This window comes from Lemur catta, chromosome 14 (assembly GCF_020740605.2).
Source record: "Lemur catta isolate mLemCat1 chromosome 14, mLemCat1.pri, whole genome shotgun sequence".
NCBI lineage: Eukaryota > Metazoa > Chordata > Mammalia > Primates > Lemuridae > Lemur > Lemur catta.
In genome coordinates this window covers 48,525,816-48,540,121 of record NC_059141.1, presented here as the reverse complement: position 1 = coordinate 48,540,121, position 14,306 = coordinate 48,525,816, and the positions used below count along the sequence as shown (strand labels likewise).

General features: G+C 51.6%; 1 protein-coding gene across 1 annotated transcript; it reads left to right on the top strand.

Annotated features, from left to right (window-relative positions):
* Positions 1-2,017: 2,017 nt before the first annotated feature.
* On the top strand, positions 2,018-10,256 carry NODAL (nodal growth differentiation factor). The gene is made up of 3 exons (XM_045568031.1): positions 2,018-2,254; positions 7,395-8,092; positions 9,658-10,256. The coding sequence occupies exons 1-3, from the start codon at positions 2,059-2,061 to the stop codon at positions 9,808-9,810; spliced, it is 1,047 nt and encodes a 348-aa protein (XP_045423987.1). The 5' UTR covers positions 2,018-2,058; the 3' UTR covers positions 9,811-10,256.
* The last annotated feature ends 4,050 nt before the right edge of the window (positions 10,257-14,306 follow it).

Below are 14,306 nucleotides of genomic sequence, written 5' to 3'. Positions count from 1 at the left end.
GCAATGATTAACAAAAAGTGCTCAATAAACGTTAGCTGTTTTTATAATTCATTTTAACTTCAGCAATTATTGACCACCTACTACGTGCCACATACTGCAGGGACACAGGATGAATAAAGCTTTATGCTTCATTTAAGGAAGCGTCTGGTCCAGTATGGAAAGGAGATATATCATCGTTTTTGTTCCTTCTCCAACCTTGGTGGATAAGGCTGCTCTGTGCTGAACCTCCCTGTTTAAACAGGAACCTCCCGGATTCTAGGACGCATGGCCATTCGGGAGATCTGGGTCCTGGAATCTACCCTGCTGAGTGTGACTCCTGTACCTCAGTCCAGGTGTCTGTTCCTTCCCTGCGCAGCCATTCTTGGTGCCCGAGTCCTGGTCAGCAGTCACCACAGTCTATCGTCGTTTCCTTTATATGTGTGTAACCTGGATGAAGGTGCCCTGTGCCTCTGGGGCGGGGCCTGATACAGAGCACTGGGGCTGACAACCCCTAGCCAGTGAGCGCCCAGGCTGGGGACATCAGATGCCAAGCACGGAGTACTCATTCTACTACCTGTATGTGTAATCCTTTGCAATTACATCAGGTCTTAAAGCTTGCAAAGCCTTATTTACATTCATCTACTCTACATGGGAGGCGTGATCTCCAGCCATGTTTTACAAATGAAGAAACTGAAAGTAGAGAGGTGGGTTACAATTGCAGCAAGAACCCTAAGGCATTCAGGTTTGCAAAGTCATTTGGTAAGAACCACCGGGGTGCTTGTTACCTATGTAGATTTCCACGCCCTTTCTGCAAATTCTAATTTCGAAGGCCTGGAATCAAGAGTTTAACAAACACCCCAGGTGATGCTTATCTTCGGGCAAGTCCAGACATGGTGCCATTCACTGATTCATTTACTTATCTAAGATTCTTCAGGTCTCAAAGATGATACGTACTGTGTGGGAGCAGGATGAACAAGACAGCGTCAGCTTCAAGGAGCTAACAGATGGCTAGGTGAGCAGCGTGTCCAGGGCCCTGTGGTCTGCAGCCCAGGTGTCCTGATCCCAGCTGGGTGGGAGGACACAGGTTTGGAGCTCCCGGCTGAGCCTGCTGGGCCTCCTTCCATTTTCTAACACCTGCTCAGGTCTGAGCCTGCGGTTCTTGCCAGCTAGAGGCATCCTGTGAAAGATGCAGAGGTGTGTAAAGCACTTAGCACTGCGCCTGGCACACGGTAAGTAATCAGTAAGTGCTGGCCAGCTGCTAACGTGCTGGCCAAGGCTAGGAGGGGACAAGCGCGCTGGGTGGGGGAGCTCCGGCAGGGAAAGAGCCCTCACGTGTTTAGGAAAACAGTTGGGGCCTGACACCTGGGCAGGGATTTACATTTCTTTAAAAGTAATTCCAGCCGGGCCCTGACTTTACACCTGGAAGGGAGGCAAGGCGGGGATCACTGTTGTGCAGATGAGTAAGGAGGGCAGGGCCCAGAGACTTGAAAGTGAGTGATCCTGAGCTCAAACCCAGGTACTGCAGGCAGGGGTTGCAGGATGTGGGCTACACCTTTTTTCCTGAAATCCCTGGGGTGATATGTGCCCGTGGGGGGAAGAGCCTGATGCCACCAGGATCACCCCATTAGCTCGGCCTGGCCTCCAGCTCCAGCTGAACACTTCCTTTTCAGGTGGCGAAGTCTTCATCCCTGCCAGTCCTGCCCTCTGTCTTCCCCAGGAGAGCACTTCAATACTGAAGCTGCTATTTGTCCCCATGGGATAAATAGCACAGTTCTGACCTGGGACTTTGGCGGGGACAAGCCTGCTCTGTCTCAGCAGCAAGGCCTTCGGTACCTATCGGAGCAGGGTGCCAGGGTGCCCAGATCCGGTCCCTGGATCTAAGGCCTCCTGTCCACGAGGCTCGGGCTCAGGTCGGACCTCGTCCCAGCAGGGGCTCCCTCGGCGCTCCGCACCTCGGGTCGTGGTGGGGGTTGTAAGATCTTAAAGCTTCCCAGGAGGGAGGAAGGGCGGGGGCGGGGCTGCTGCTGAGGCCCAGGATATAAGGGACAGAGGCACAGTCTTCCCACCCGGTAGCCCACCATGCACGCCCGTCGCCTGCCGCTCCTCCTCCTGCACGGCTGGTGGGCCCTGCTCCTGGCGGGCGCCGAGACGGTGCCAGCTGTGCCCCTAGGTACGCGGGGGCAGCCCTCGTCCCCGTCCCCTCTGGCATACATGCTGAGCCTCTACCGCGACCCGCTGCCCCGGGCGGACATCATCCGCAGCCTGCAGGCGCAAGGTAGGCTGCTCCGCGCCCGCTCAGCACCCCGGGGCGCCTCGGACTCGGGAAGTGCGCTGGGGCGGAGGGGAGGCTGCGGCTCGGTGCTGGGGACGCCACCGCCCGGGCGTTCCGAGCCCAGGGCTCGAAGGGTCCGGATCTGCAGGTGTTGGCGCGTCTGCAGGCACGGCTCGGTGCGCAGCGTTGGTGGCCGGAGAGTATCCACGGCCGAGAGGGGAGGGGATGCCGGCGTCCAAGGTGTGCCCCGTTAGGGACCACTGCCTCCCGGCTCTCGGTTCGGGGTGGGAGCCTGGTTGCGCCTCTTCTCTTCCGTGTGGTCTTGTAAAATCACGTCCCTGGGCGCCTCGGTTTGCGCATCTGTAGACCAGGGTAACTACCTCCCTTGTAAGACTGGAGCCGGCTAGGTGACAACGCACGTACAACGCTCGCCACGAACCGGGCGTAGTAACGAGAAACAGTCGTTAGTATTGCTGTAAATATTAAGTCTTGTCGAATTTTTTTTCTCCTTGCGAGTGAGGGTGAATGGGTCCCAGGGCCTGGCGTGGGAGCATCTCAGGCTGAAGTGTGGAATATCAGGGACTAGGGCTCGCAGGTCCGAGATTGGCGGTGTAGGGTACCCGAAACCGCGAACTGAGGCTGCGGAGGTGTCTAGTGTCCAGGATGGCTCCAGGTTCGGGGCCTAGATTTGGAGGGGGTGCGGGTGTCAGAGGCCGCAGGGACCCGAAAGTATCGCCCTCGAGGACGTGGCAGCGCCTTCTGGGCACGAAGTGCGGCGGGCAGGTGGGTGCTGAGAGGGGGCCCTGACCCAGGACTCCCTTCTAAGGCGCAATCTACATCCCGCCGCCGGGGCAGCCCCTGCCGCCCTCCCTCCGCCTGCGGGGGCCAGACGGCCCTCCCCGGGGCTGCGGTGCAATCCACATCCGCTAACCCCACCCCCCAGACCTGTCATCCCTCGTGGCCTGCGGGTGGGGGCTCCTAGCTCCCATGTCTAGGGTCAGACGGCCAGTGACCCTTTCTGGAAGGGTCATCTGCGGACCAGCCAAGGGAGGTGGGCGGGTACCCGGGGGGGCGGGGCAAAGAGAAATTTGCTCGAATGCGAATGCTCAGCCCTTCCGCTGGGGGTGGGACAGGGCAAAGCCGGAGAGCGCATTTTTCTAGTTCACGCCCTTCTGGAAAGTTCCGGAAGGTTTGTGAGGTTGGAAAACTGGGTTCTGGTCCCTCAAACCCTGCTCCCTAATTTTGTGTGTTCCTGGCACATCGCTTTACTTGTCTGGCTTCCCTTTTGTAAATTAGGGGGCTGTTGTTGCCTTTCTGCTGCAGAGCGTGTGCATGTGTAAACATATATAATGAGGGGTGGGCTCGATGGCTCACACCTGCAATCCCAGCACTTTCGGAGGTTGAGGCAGGAGGATCACTTGAGCCCAGGAGTTCAAGACCAGCCTGTGAAACATAGGGAGACCCTGTCTCTGCAAAAAATAAAAAATTAGCCAGGCGTGTTGGTGCCCTAGGTTGTAGTCCTAGCTGTGGGAGGATCGCTTGAGCCCAGGAGTCCAGGCTACATGAGCTGTGACGCTGCTACTGCACTCCAGCCTGTGAGACAGAGCCAGATCCTGTCTCTAAAAGTGTGTGTATAGAAAATTCCTTAACCATTTTTAAGTGTACAGTGGCATTCAGTACATTTACGTTATTGTGCATTTGGGCTCATTTTCTAAGAGCAGTGAGAAGAGCCTGCCTGGAGGGAGCCTGGAGCCTGGATGCCCTAAACCGTCCCCTTCTCTCTCTTGGGTTTACTTATAAGCTGCACCACAGTAACATGAAATGGGTGCTGGGGTCCAACCCAATTGGGGTTGCATCTGTGTCTGCCTTTGTTAAACCTTCTTCACCTTGGACCTTCAGTTTCTTCATCTGCAAATGGTGACAGCAGTGGGAGGGTTTAAGGAGACAATGGTTGAAAAACACTTTGACATGGGAAGCAGCCTAGGGTAACTATCCCTATAACAATGTAGAGTGGGCACTCAGTGTCGTGCTCCACCCTCCTTTCTAAGGGAGTACCTAGTCCTGCCTCAGCATCACTGCCTTGTTTGAGGGGAGGAGAGTGCCAGGTGAAGGGAAGGGAACCCGAGGGCATGAGTCCAACTTCTTCCTTCTTTAGAATTGGTGGATCGGGATACCACTGGGGCCTGTGTGGCCATGTCTGTATTCAGCTCATGGATGTGTTTTTCTTTTTGGAGACAGAGTCTCACTCTGTTGCCCTGGCTAGAGTGCAGTGGCATCATTATAGCTCACAGCAACCTCAGACTCCTGGGCTCAAGCGATCGTCCTGCCTCAGCCTCCAGAGTAGCTGGGACTACAGGCCCACGCCACAACACCTGGCTATTTCTTTCTGTTTTTTAGTAGAGACAGGGTCTCACTTTTGCTCAGGTTGGTCTTGAACTCCTGACCTCAAGTGATCCTTCCACCTTGGTCTCCCAGAGTGCTAGGATTACAGGTGTGAGCTACCAAGCCTGGCTCTCATGGATGGTATTCAGGGTGTCTGAACCCCTTCCTCATACCTACTTTAAAAGCATAGTTGTTGTATTAGTGGGTGGATGTGTGTATTTTTTTCATGGGGAGAACATTCTTGCCTTGCATGAGGCATCAGTAACCTCTAAAAGATTAGGAACCCCTCTCCTAAGATGAGCCGGATCTAGGAGAACCTATGAGCACTGTGTCCCAGGGACCCTGGGGGCTGGGGGTGATTATGGGGTCACCAACTTCTTCCAGCCAGCAGGAAGGAACAATCTCTTCCCTGCCCCTCCTTGCACACTGCCCATCTGTTTACAGATGACTTTGTGCCCCTGTCTAGGTCCCTCACCACCTGGGTGGACACCCTCATTTCTAACTTCTGGACCTGGGTAATAATGAAGTGGGTCTCAGTTCAAAATAATCCTTATGGGAGGAAAAAAAGAATGAGGTGCAGGTGATGATAGCCAACACTTCTTGAACTTTGGTTGTTGTGCCAGGCAAAGCACTTTACATGCATTACCTCAGTGAATCACAACACCCCTGGAAGGTGAATACTCTTACCATCTCCCTTTTACAAAGAGGGAAACTGAGGCCCAGAGTGGGAAAGCAACCTAACCAATGTCAGATTAGCAAGTGGCAGAATTTGAACCATCATGGGCAGACTCTGTGACCCCTGGTCCTAACTGTAAGCAGGAGTGCCTTCCTCTAAAAGGCCATTTGCAGATACTTGGGATAAAATATTTTTTTTTTTTTTTTTTGAGACAGAGTCTTGCTCTGTTGCCTGGACTAAAGTGAGTGCCGTGGCGTCAGCCTAGCTCACAGCAACCTCAAACTCCCGGGCTCAAGCAATCCTCCTGCCTCAGCCTCCCCAGTAGCTGGGACTACAGGCATGCGCCACCATGCCCGGCTAATTTTTTTCTATATATGTATTTTAATTGGCCAGATAATTTATTTCTATTTTTTAGTAGAGACAGGGTCTCACTCTTGCTGAGGCTGGTCTTGAACTCCTGACCTCGAGCGATCCACCCGCCTCAGCCTCCCAGAGTGCCAGGATTACAGGTGTGAGCCACTGCGCCTGGCCCGGGATAAAATATTTTTAAACTCACTGTCTCTTGGCCTCCTGGTGCAGGTGATCAGGACTTGCTATAGTGTCCTGCTAACCCCCAGGTAGTCAGGTCAGGTGGCAATGGGTACTGGGTCATGTCAGCCCCTCCCACACCTCTGCATTGTTAGTCAGGGGCCGGTTATTGCCTCCTGCAGGTGCTAACGAGGAGGGAAGTGGAAATTAAGTGAAAAGGAGCTGCTGGAGATGGGCTGGGAGGGGCTGCCAAGAGGCTGAAGCTCGGAATTGCCCCTTTATGGTATAATACAAGTTGGATTTCCCAGAGAAATTCATAGTCTCTGACTAAAGATGCTCTGTGAGACAATAAAAAATTAAACTGTTACGCAGGCCACCCAGACTGTACCTAAATCAGAGATCGTCCCTACCTCCAGGACCCATTCACAAGAGTTACTGACCCTCTGTTTTATTTCTAATGAATAATCCCTGACTTTTTTAGCAATAAACCTCTAAAGCTCTTTATTTCTCTGGGTCCTTGTGAAAATGCAGAGGGTAGTGTGTTGTTATTCCCATTGCAAAGAAGAAGGAACTGGGCTTGAAAGTTAAAGATCACTTTTAAGGGACCTGAAGATCCACAAATACATACATTTCCCAGACATCACATGAAATTAGCCCAGGACCAAAATAAATGGAACGTGCTCCCTTATCCTCATCCGGTCTGGGTTTGGTGGTTTTGGGTGGGTGGGACAGGGCTGCCTGCGTGTGTGTGTGTGTGTGTGTGTGTGTGTGTGTGTGTGTGTGAGCGACAGCTGGGCTGTGTGTGTGCCCCGGGTGTAAGAATGACTTGGGGCAGGAGGAGGTGAGCGCCCTGTAGGTAGGTAGATAGGAAAGACCAGTGACTGGAAAACTGCAAGGTCCATGCCAGGTCACACCTAAAACACCTTTAGAAACCTATTTGCAAGGTTGCCAAAAACTCTAGAAGTTTCTGTCTCCCTCTTTAGGAACTAGACGAGGGAGGGAGTGGCCAGTCTTTGGCTCCTTGAAAGCTCTGAGCTTTTCCAGTATGCTCATCTCTCTCTCACTGTGCCTGTGAAGCAGGCCCCCTTCCCAATGAGAAAATAGAGCCCAGAAAGGTGGCTTGCTCCAGGGTCAGAGGGCGAGGGGAAGCCCAGCGTTCAGGTTGGAAGGCTGAGGGGTTGGCCTATGTGAGGGGACAGAGTGGAGGGGCAGATGGAACTCATCTGATTTTTACCAATTTTTCTGTAGCTATGGAGGGTATCTTGAAGGGAGACTAGCAGAACAGTGATCTGGAGCTTGGGCTTTGCAGTCAGGCAAATCCAGATTTATTCTGGGTTCTGCCACCTTCCGAGAATGACACCTTGGTCAGGTCCTTTAACTTCTCTGAACCTCATTTTCCTCATCTCTAAGATGGACACAAAAGCATTACCAACTTGTGTAGGGTTGGGGTGAGGATCAAGAGGTGATTCATCTAAGGTCTATGGTGGTGGTTGTACTGACTGAGTGTGGGGGAGGCCCCCACTTACCCTGTGTCCTTCCTGGTTTTCTCCCACCCAGATGTGGAGGTAGATGGGCAGAACTGGACCTTTGCTTTTGACTTCTCCTTCCTGAGCCAAGAAGAGGACCTGGTGTGGGCTGAGCTCCGGCTGCAGCTGCCCAGTGCCGTGGCCTTCCCTGCCGAGGACCCACTTTCCATTGAGATTTTCCACCAGCCCAAGCCAGATTCGCAGGAGGCCCAAGGCAACTGCTTGGAGCGGCTTCGGATGGACCTGTTCACAGTTACTCTGTCTCAGGTCACCTTTTCCTCGGGCAGTGTGGTCCTGGAGGTGACCAGGCCCCTCTCCAAGTGGCTAAAGCACCCTGGGGCACTGGACGAGCAGATGTCCAGTGTGGCCCGAGAGTGCTGGCAGCGGCCCCCCACACCGCCCCCCAACAACGTGCTCCTCGTGCTCTACTCAAACCTCTCCCGGGAGCAGAGGCGGCTGGGCGGCTCCACCTTGCTGTGGGAAGCCGAGAGCTCCTGGCGGGCCCAGGAGGGACGGCTCTCCCAGGAGGCCAGCAGTAGGCACCGTCGACATCACGTGCCAGACAGAAGCCAGCTGTGTCGGAGGGTCAAGTTCCAGGTGGACTTCACCCAGATCGGATGGAGCTCCTGGATCATCTACCCCAGGCATTACGAAGCCTATCGCTGTGAGGGCGAGTGTCCTAACCCCGTGGGGGAGGAGTTCCATCCAACCAACCATGCGTACATTCAGGTGTGATACCAGGGCTTGAGGGGAAAGGGAGGTCGCAAGCTATGGGGACATACTCGTGGATCAGGGGGACAGGACTCCAGCTTGGCTATTAAATTACTATGTTCATTCATTTCGTTATTTAAGCACCTACAGTGTGCCAGAGCCCGCACTAGGTATCGGGGACACAGAGGTGACCGATCAGCATCCTCTTAGAGCGTACAGGAGTCATATCTTACTGGGTAGCCTTGAACACATTGCTTCCCTGGGACTCTTTCCTTGTCTCTCATAAAACTGGGTGGGGGATAGACCAGAGGATCTCAACTCCTTCTCAGCCTGACGTTGTAGGGAAGGAAGTTCAGAATCCGGACTTTGGGGATAGACAGGCCTGCATTTAACTCCTTACGAGCTATGTGTTACTGGTCAGGCTGCTTACTCTCTCCAGTCTCAGTTTTCCCACCTGTAAATGGGGAAGGCAATGCCGTCTTTCATAGGGATGCTGTAGGGTTAATGAGGCGACATGCATGCAGCATGTATAATAGTTGGCAGGTAACAGGCATGTTTGTTGTATTGTCTCACTGGAACCGTCACTGACGAAATGGGGGTCACATTTATGGGGCCATGGTTAAAATAATACTGTTCCAGCCATGGTATTTTTGCTGCCTAAAACAGGAATTGACTACCCATTTCACAGAAGTAGACAAGGCCAGAGGCTGCCACCAGGTGCCACGAAGGTCTAGGAACCCAAGGACTGGTGTTAGGAAGGAGAATGAGATGGAAAGAACAGAAAATGGAGCCTAATAAGGTGGCCTGCCCTGTTCTGAAAGATCACATGGAGCTGAAATGTTTCATTTTACTCCATGAAGCCTGGAACGACTCTCTTGGACTTGCAGTATCCTCCATGCCAAGCCTCAGGTGGGGTTCAGGGACTCTGGGGAGCCTGAGCACGTGAGCTGAGCTCACAGGGCTTCAGTGGGGCCAGAGCCTCAGAGGCGCTGTCCTGGGCAAAGGTCCCATGAGCCTCATTCAACGCCACATACTCCACCAAGCCACCTGCAATATGGCCCCAGAGACCCAGACAGTCCCAATGGCCAGCTCTGATGCTGATCAGAAAAGACGTTTCTAGATCACAGGGACAGGGCCTGGTTCCAAAATGCCAAGGGGTTGTTACCTTTTCTCCTATTGACTCATATCTGCCCTTCTCTGGCAAACAAATCTATTCCCATAAGAATTTCCATGTGATTCTCTGCTTCATATTTCTGGAACTATTAATAAACCAGGAGTTTCTTGGAATATTTTAAAAATTGGTGTTCACTCTGGACTAGAACAATAGATCATATAAATTAGCTACTGCTCTACCCAGATACGTGTAACTTTTTGAATCTTTCTATTTAAAGTCTTTTTAAAAAAAGCTAAAGTTCAGACATTAGAGTTGATATATTGGCGTGCTGATTCCTTTATGAAAATAATTTTCTATTTTTTCACTGCAAAACTGATTGTAACTCTAACTTTTTTACTCTTTACCCAGAAATACTGTTCTGATCTTCCCACCGGGTTGCGAATTGACTCTCCTCTCGCCCCTGTTACAGAGTCTGCTCAAACGTTACCAGCCCCACCGAGTCCCTTCCACCTGCTGTGCCCCCGTGAAGACCAGGCCACTGAGCATGCTGTATGTGGACAACGGCAGACTGTTCCTAGATCACCATAAAGACATGATTGTGGAAGAATGTGGGTGCCTTTGAGGAGATCCTGGAGGGATCCTGGATTTGCCTGCACTCCGGAAGGTTGGGAAGCTCCTGGAAGACATGACAACCATCTAATCCAGGGAGGAGAAACAGAGGGGAAAACGCTGCTCTGCCCACCGGAACTGAAGAGGAAGGGCTGCCCCCTCTGTAAATGAAGGGCTCTGTGGAGTCTGGCCAAGCACAGAGGCTGCATCCGGAAGAGGGAGGAGGAAGCCCACGCAGGGCGCTTGCTAGGTTTTCTCTTTACTAAAAAGACAGTGGCAAGTAAAAGCACAAGGGCAAGAGTTCTTTATCAGATTTTTTTTAAACCTGTGAACCCCCTGAAATTGTATGGAAAAGTTGGGACATATGTGCCTTTATTTTTGAGGTGGGACAAAGTTATCCATAGCTTTCATATGATCTGTGACCTGCTCCTCCCCAAAGATTAAGTATCACTGTCCAGAGTCAGCTTTCATTGCCTCAGGCTAGATTGGGGGAGGCCCCCCCCCATCTTCCTGACAGGCTGGTGGCAATCTGTTGGCCTTGTCCAGAGGCTCCCTGGAGTGGGTCTCTGCTATTGGGTTGCACAAACAGTAAAGCCATTGTCTAGTTCTCCTAGGCCAGCTGGTGCCTTTGGAGAGGCAGGAACTCATCCAAGAGGACTGGCCATTGTGGACTACAGAAGCTGGAGCCCTCAGACATCCCCAAGTCAGTCTGCTCTGGCACATATTAAAGTTGGTGACAATTCACCTCAGTCTCTCAGTGTGTGCTATTAATGAGACCTCTAAGCTTCCTGTCCAGCTGGGGTGAAGGCCATACCCTGGGTGGCAGGAAACTCGGGTTATGGTCGCAGCTCAGCCACTGAGAAGCTATGTGACCTCAGGTAAGTAATTCACTGCTCAGCCTCCTCTTGTAAGATGAAAGCTGGTGGATGCTCATGCATTCATATTACATGTCTGTTGGTGGGCTCAGATGAACCATGAGTCCTAAGCCACAGACTGTCTTCTGGGCCTCATCCCCATCTCTCTTTAAAGCTTATGAAGCCTGCTAAGCCCAATCCTTGCCATATACCCTTTATCTAAACTTTATCAGCTCTTTTGTTACTCAGGGTTCTAGGACTGACTGCATTTCAGGTTCCATGTAGCAGCACAGCAAAAGGAACCCAAGCTTGCTTGTAGGAAGCTCTACTACCAAAAACTCCTGAACACAAGTCTTCATCTTCTGGATTAAGCCTCGTTGAGAATGCAAAAACAGGGACTACTTTTTTGTTTTTGGAGCAAGGGGCCCATTTAATTAGGGATGAGTCCACAGTAAATCTACCCCCACCCTCCTTTCCTAAGAAGCCTGTCCACTTGAGTTCCAGCCTTAGGAAAATGATTCCCATCACGTATGACCCTGTTGAGTTTAGATGAACTCATCTACAGCCTTGATTAAGTTGATTGAGCCAATGCAGCCATCTTGGCCCAGGTAAGTGTTAGATTTGCTAGAGCCAGGCCTGGTCTTGAGAAATCTCAGTGCCTTACTTTAGCAAGAAAGCTAACACAACTGTTCACTGCCTGGACTGGAAATAGACCTGCCCAGATCCGACCACAATTCAGAATAAGAGGATTCTGCATCTGACTCCACACACACACAACAGCAGAGCTGGGGCAGCCTTATGAGGTCAGCTTGTCCGATGCCCTTTTCTAAATGAGACCCCAGAGGCCTCCTGGCCTGACCACACAGCTAGGAGTACCAGGGCCAAGAGCTGAGCTCTGGTCTCTTGAGCCCTGTGGACACACACAGTTCTTAATACCATCTAGGGGTTTTTGCTCACCTAGCTTTGAATCAAGACCTTAGCCTTTGGAACAAAACATTGGAACCCAATCTGGCTACTGAACTGAAGTTCTTAGGAGTGAAAATCCCACCCCAGGACTTCAGAGCATCGTCTTTACTAAGTAGGTACCCAACAGTTCTTATATGGCTGGGGCCAGGAGAGTGAAAGGTCAAGCTATTTGTGGCTATGGCTTGTGGGAGTGTTTACAGTTAGCTCTATTGGCTCAGAACAAACCTGACGACAAGGCATTGCCTCATGTCAAGCTAAAGACGCAGGCACAAAGCAGTGGAACTCTTGTTTTTCTGACCCCTGCTGAAAGCTCGGTGTTTGTTATGCCAGCAGCAGGGTCATTCTGCCCGGACAGAATTATCTGGGGCAATGCCTACCTACCCAAGCCCAGGGACCAGCTCTGTGCTCTGGGCCCTGTGTGCTTGTTGGAGGCTTTGTAAATCAGGAAATACAGCCTTGGAGAATTGCGTCCTGCCTAAACCTGGGGTTTTAATAGAATAGTCAGTTATTTTAACTTGCTCTGAAGGCACAGGTCTACCATTCCTCAAGCAGTGCCAAGTCACGAGTGGGAAGAATTGGATCCATTGCTCTCCCTGGCGAGGGAAGTGGGTGGGCCTGGCAGTAGGTAGGCGTGGAGAGAAGGAAAGACATTGTGAGAGGAGAGAAGCAGAAACACAGGATACACAGATGGGGGAAGTGGCTGTGACCCTCAGCACTATAACTTGGGGTTCATCTCCATCTTGAAAAGCCTCCTTTTTTTATTAGCAGTAAGATCCTTGTCCCTCTATCCTAATTGCTTTTGGGGTAAAGAAGGTATGAAAGTGCTTTTAAGGTTATTTTGGCCTCGACCTCCCTTAAAGAGATTCTTTAGTCCTTCTAGAGATCTCATGACCAGCCGGTTGGCTGCACTGGTCAAGCGTGCTCCACTCTCAAAACAGGAGACTGAGCTGAACCATCTCTGGTTGTCCCTGCCACCGGGGCTGTGCTGGAGTCCTTTAACAAGAACTGTTTACCCAACCTCAGGCACCAGGCTCTCCACGATCTCACCTGAGCCTCAAAACAACCTAGGGAAGTTACTTCTTGACCCTGTTTTAGAGAAAATAGAGGCTTAGAGATTAAAAATCCTGCTGGAGGTGAAGTGGTTACTAAGCAGCACAGCTGGAATGGAAGCTGTCTGACTCCAAAGCCTGTGCCCTGAACCTCCGCACAGTCCTGACAGGGAAGCTTCCCCAAGTCATTTTATTCTGTGGACCTCTGTTCATGACTTCTAAACCACAAAAGGACAGGATTCTTGTTCTCAATACTAACAAGCAAGACTTGCTGGATTAGTAATAGCAAGGAATCTGATGCCTCTGCAGCACAACGCAGTTCAGGACATCACACAGGGTGGTTGTCCGACAAGTGCCCTGAGGGCCACAGAGAAAGGAAGAGTTGCTTGGGCTTCCTCAAGGCTGGTGCCCAGAGAAGGGCATCCTGCGGTGCATTCAGCGCAGCATAGATGTGTTCCCCTCCAAGCCCCTGAGCAGAGAACCAGGGTCTTGCTCCCGAGGAAGAGGGTCACATCTCCTTGCATACATAGGCCCAGACTGACAGAGTGAGTGTTCTACAAGTGTTGAGGACTGATACGTAAAGCAGCCAATTACCTTTGCACACCTCCCCCACCAGCCAAGACTCCCAAAATGTGAAATTAACCCTCAGCCAGATTTCACCTGAAATTTTTAAAAAATTAAAACACCAGGTTGATACTCAAGATCTTTATTGATTTAACTATAACAGCAACCATTGATGAGAATTTAATTTTTTTCCCTAATTTCCAAACACCCGCTGGTTTGGAAGGACAGTTAAAAAAACAAACTGATCGTGGGATCGCACAGGACTGCCTCAAGGACTGCACGGTGCCCTCTGCTATCCGTCCACAACAGCGGGACGGACGGCACGGTGGGTGAAGGGACAACACATCAGGGAGACAGGGAAGACCGAGGAAAGTGCTGGCAGTCTCCGCTTTTCCATTCAGAATGGATGGAACTGGGCCATTGGTGGCACTAAGACAGGCAAGGGCTATTTTTATTAAATAAAATCTTTTAAGATGCTTAAAATGGACACCTTAGCATGTGAGTGTCCTTTGGGCTCTTCAAGACCCCTTAAGGTTTACCCCTGGGGTGGCAGAGGGTCTCCTCACCCAGGTGGACGAGGACGGGCTCCCTCTGCAGGGAAGGAAAGGCACTGGCGCACGGTGCTGGGCGATCCGGATACAGACACCGGGCAGGAGCAGGACGGCTTACCCACAGCTTGCTTGGTTCTCTCCCTCCCCCACTCCCCTGGTTTCCAGTAAAAACTACCCTTGGCCTGGGCTTGAATTTTTCTTTTTAAATTGAGAGACAGGGCGTACATTTGGGCAAGAATGGTTATTCTGTGCTAGGTTCATGGAATTCTCTAAGTGTCCAGGAGTTTTGGTTTAAAGCACCAGCAAGAGCTCCCTTTGGAATTTCCCATGTGGCCAAATGATTATCAAGCATTGCAGCATCTCTCCACCAGCCTCTCACCATTGGAAAGGTGGCAGAATGACAGTTTAAATACCCAGGGAACGTGTTTCACCTCAGTTCTGTTTTCCACTGGGCATCCGTGACATACAGTTTGGTCTGCCAGGCTGCAGGCAGAGGTCAATAAGCAAAGAGAAACCACAGACCAG

Excerpts from the sequence above, each read along its gene's own strand:
- NODAL (XM_045568031.1), top strand. The coding sequence starts at position 2,059 with ATGCACGCCCGTCGCCTGCCGCTCCTCCTCCTGCACGGCTGGTGGGCC. Across the intron at positions 2,255-7,394 it reads CCGCAGCCTGCAGGCGCAAG|ATGTGGAGGTAGATGGGCAG; the intron begins GTAGGCTGCTCC and ends TCTCCCACCCAG. Across the intron at positions 8,093-9,657 it reads CCAACCATGCGTACATTCAG|AGTCTGCTCAAACGTTACCA; the intron begins GTGTGATACCAG and ends CCCCTGTTACAG.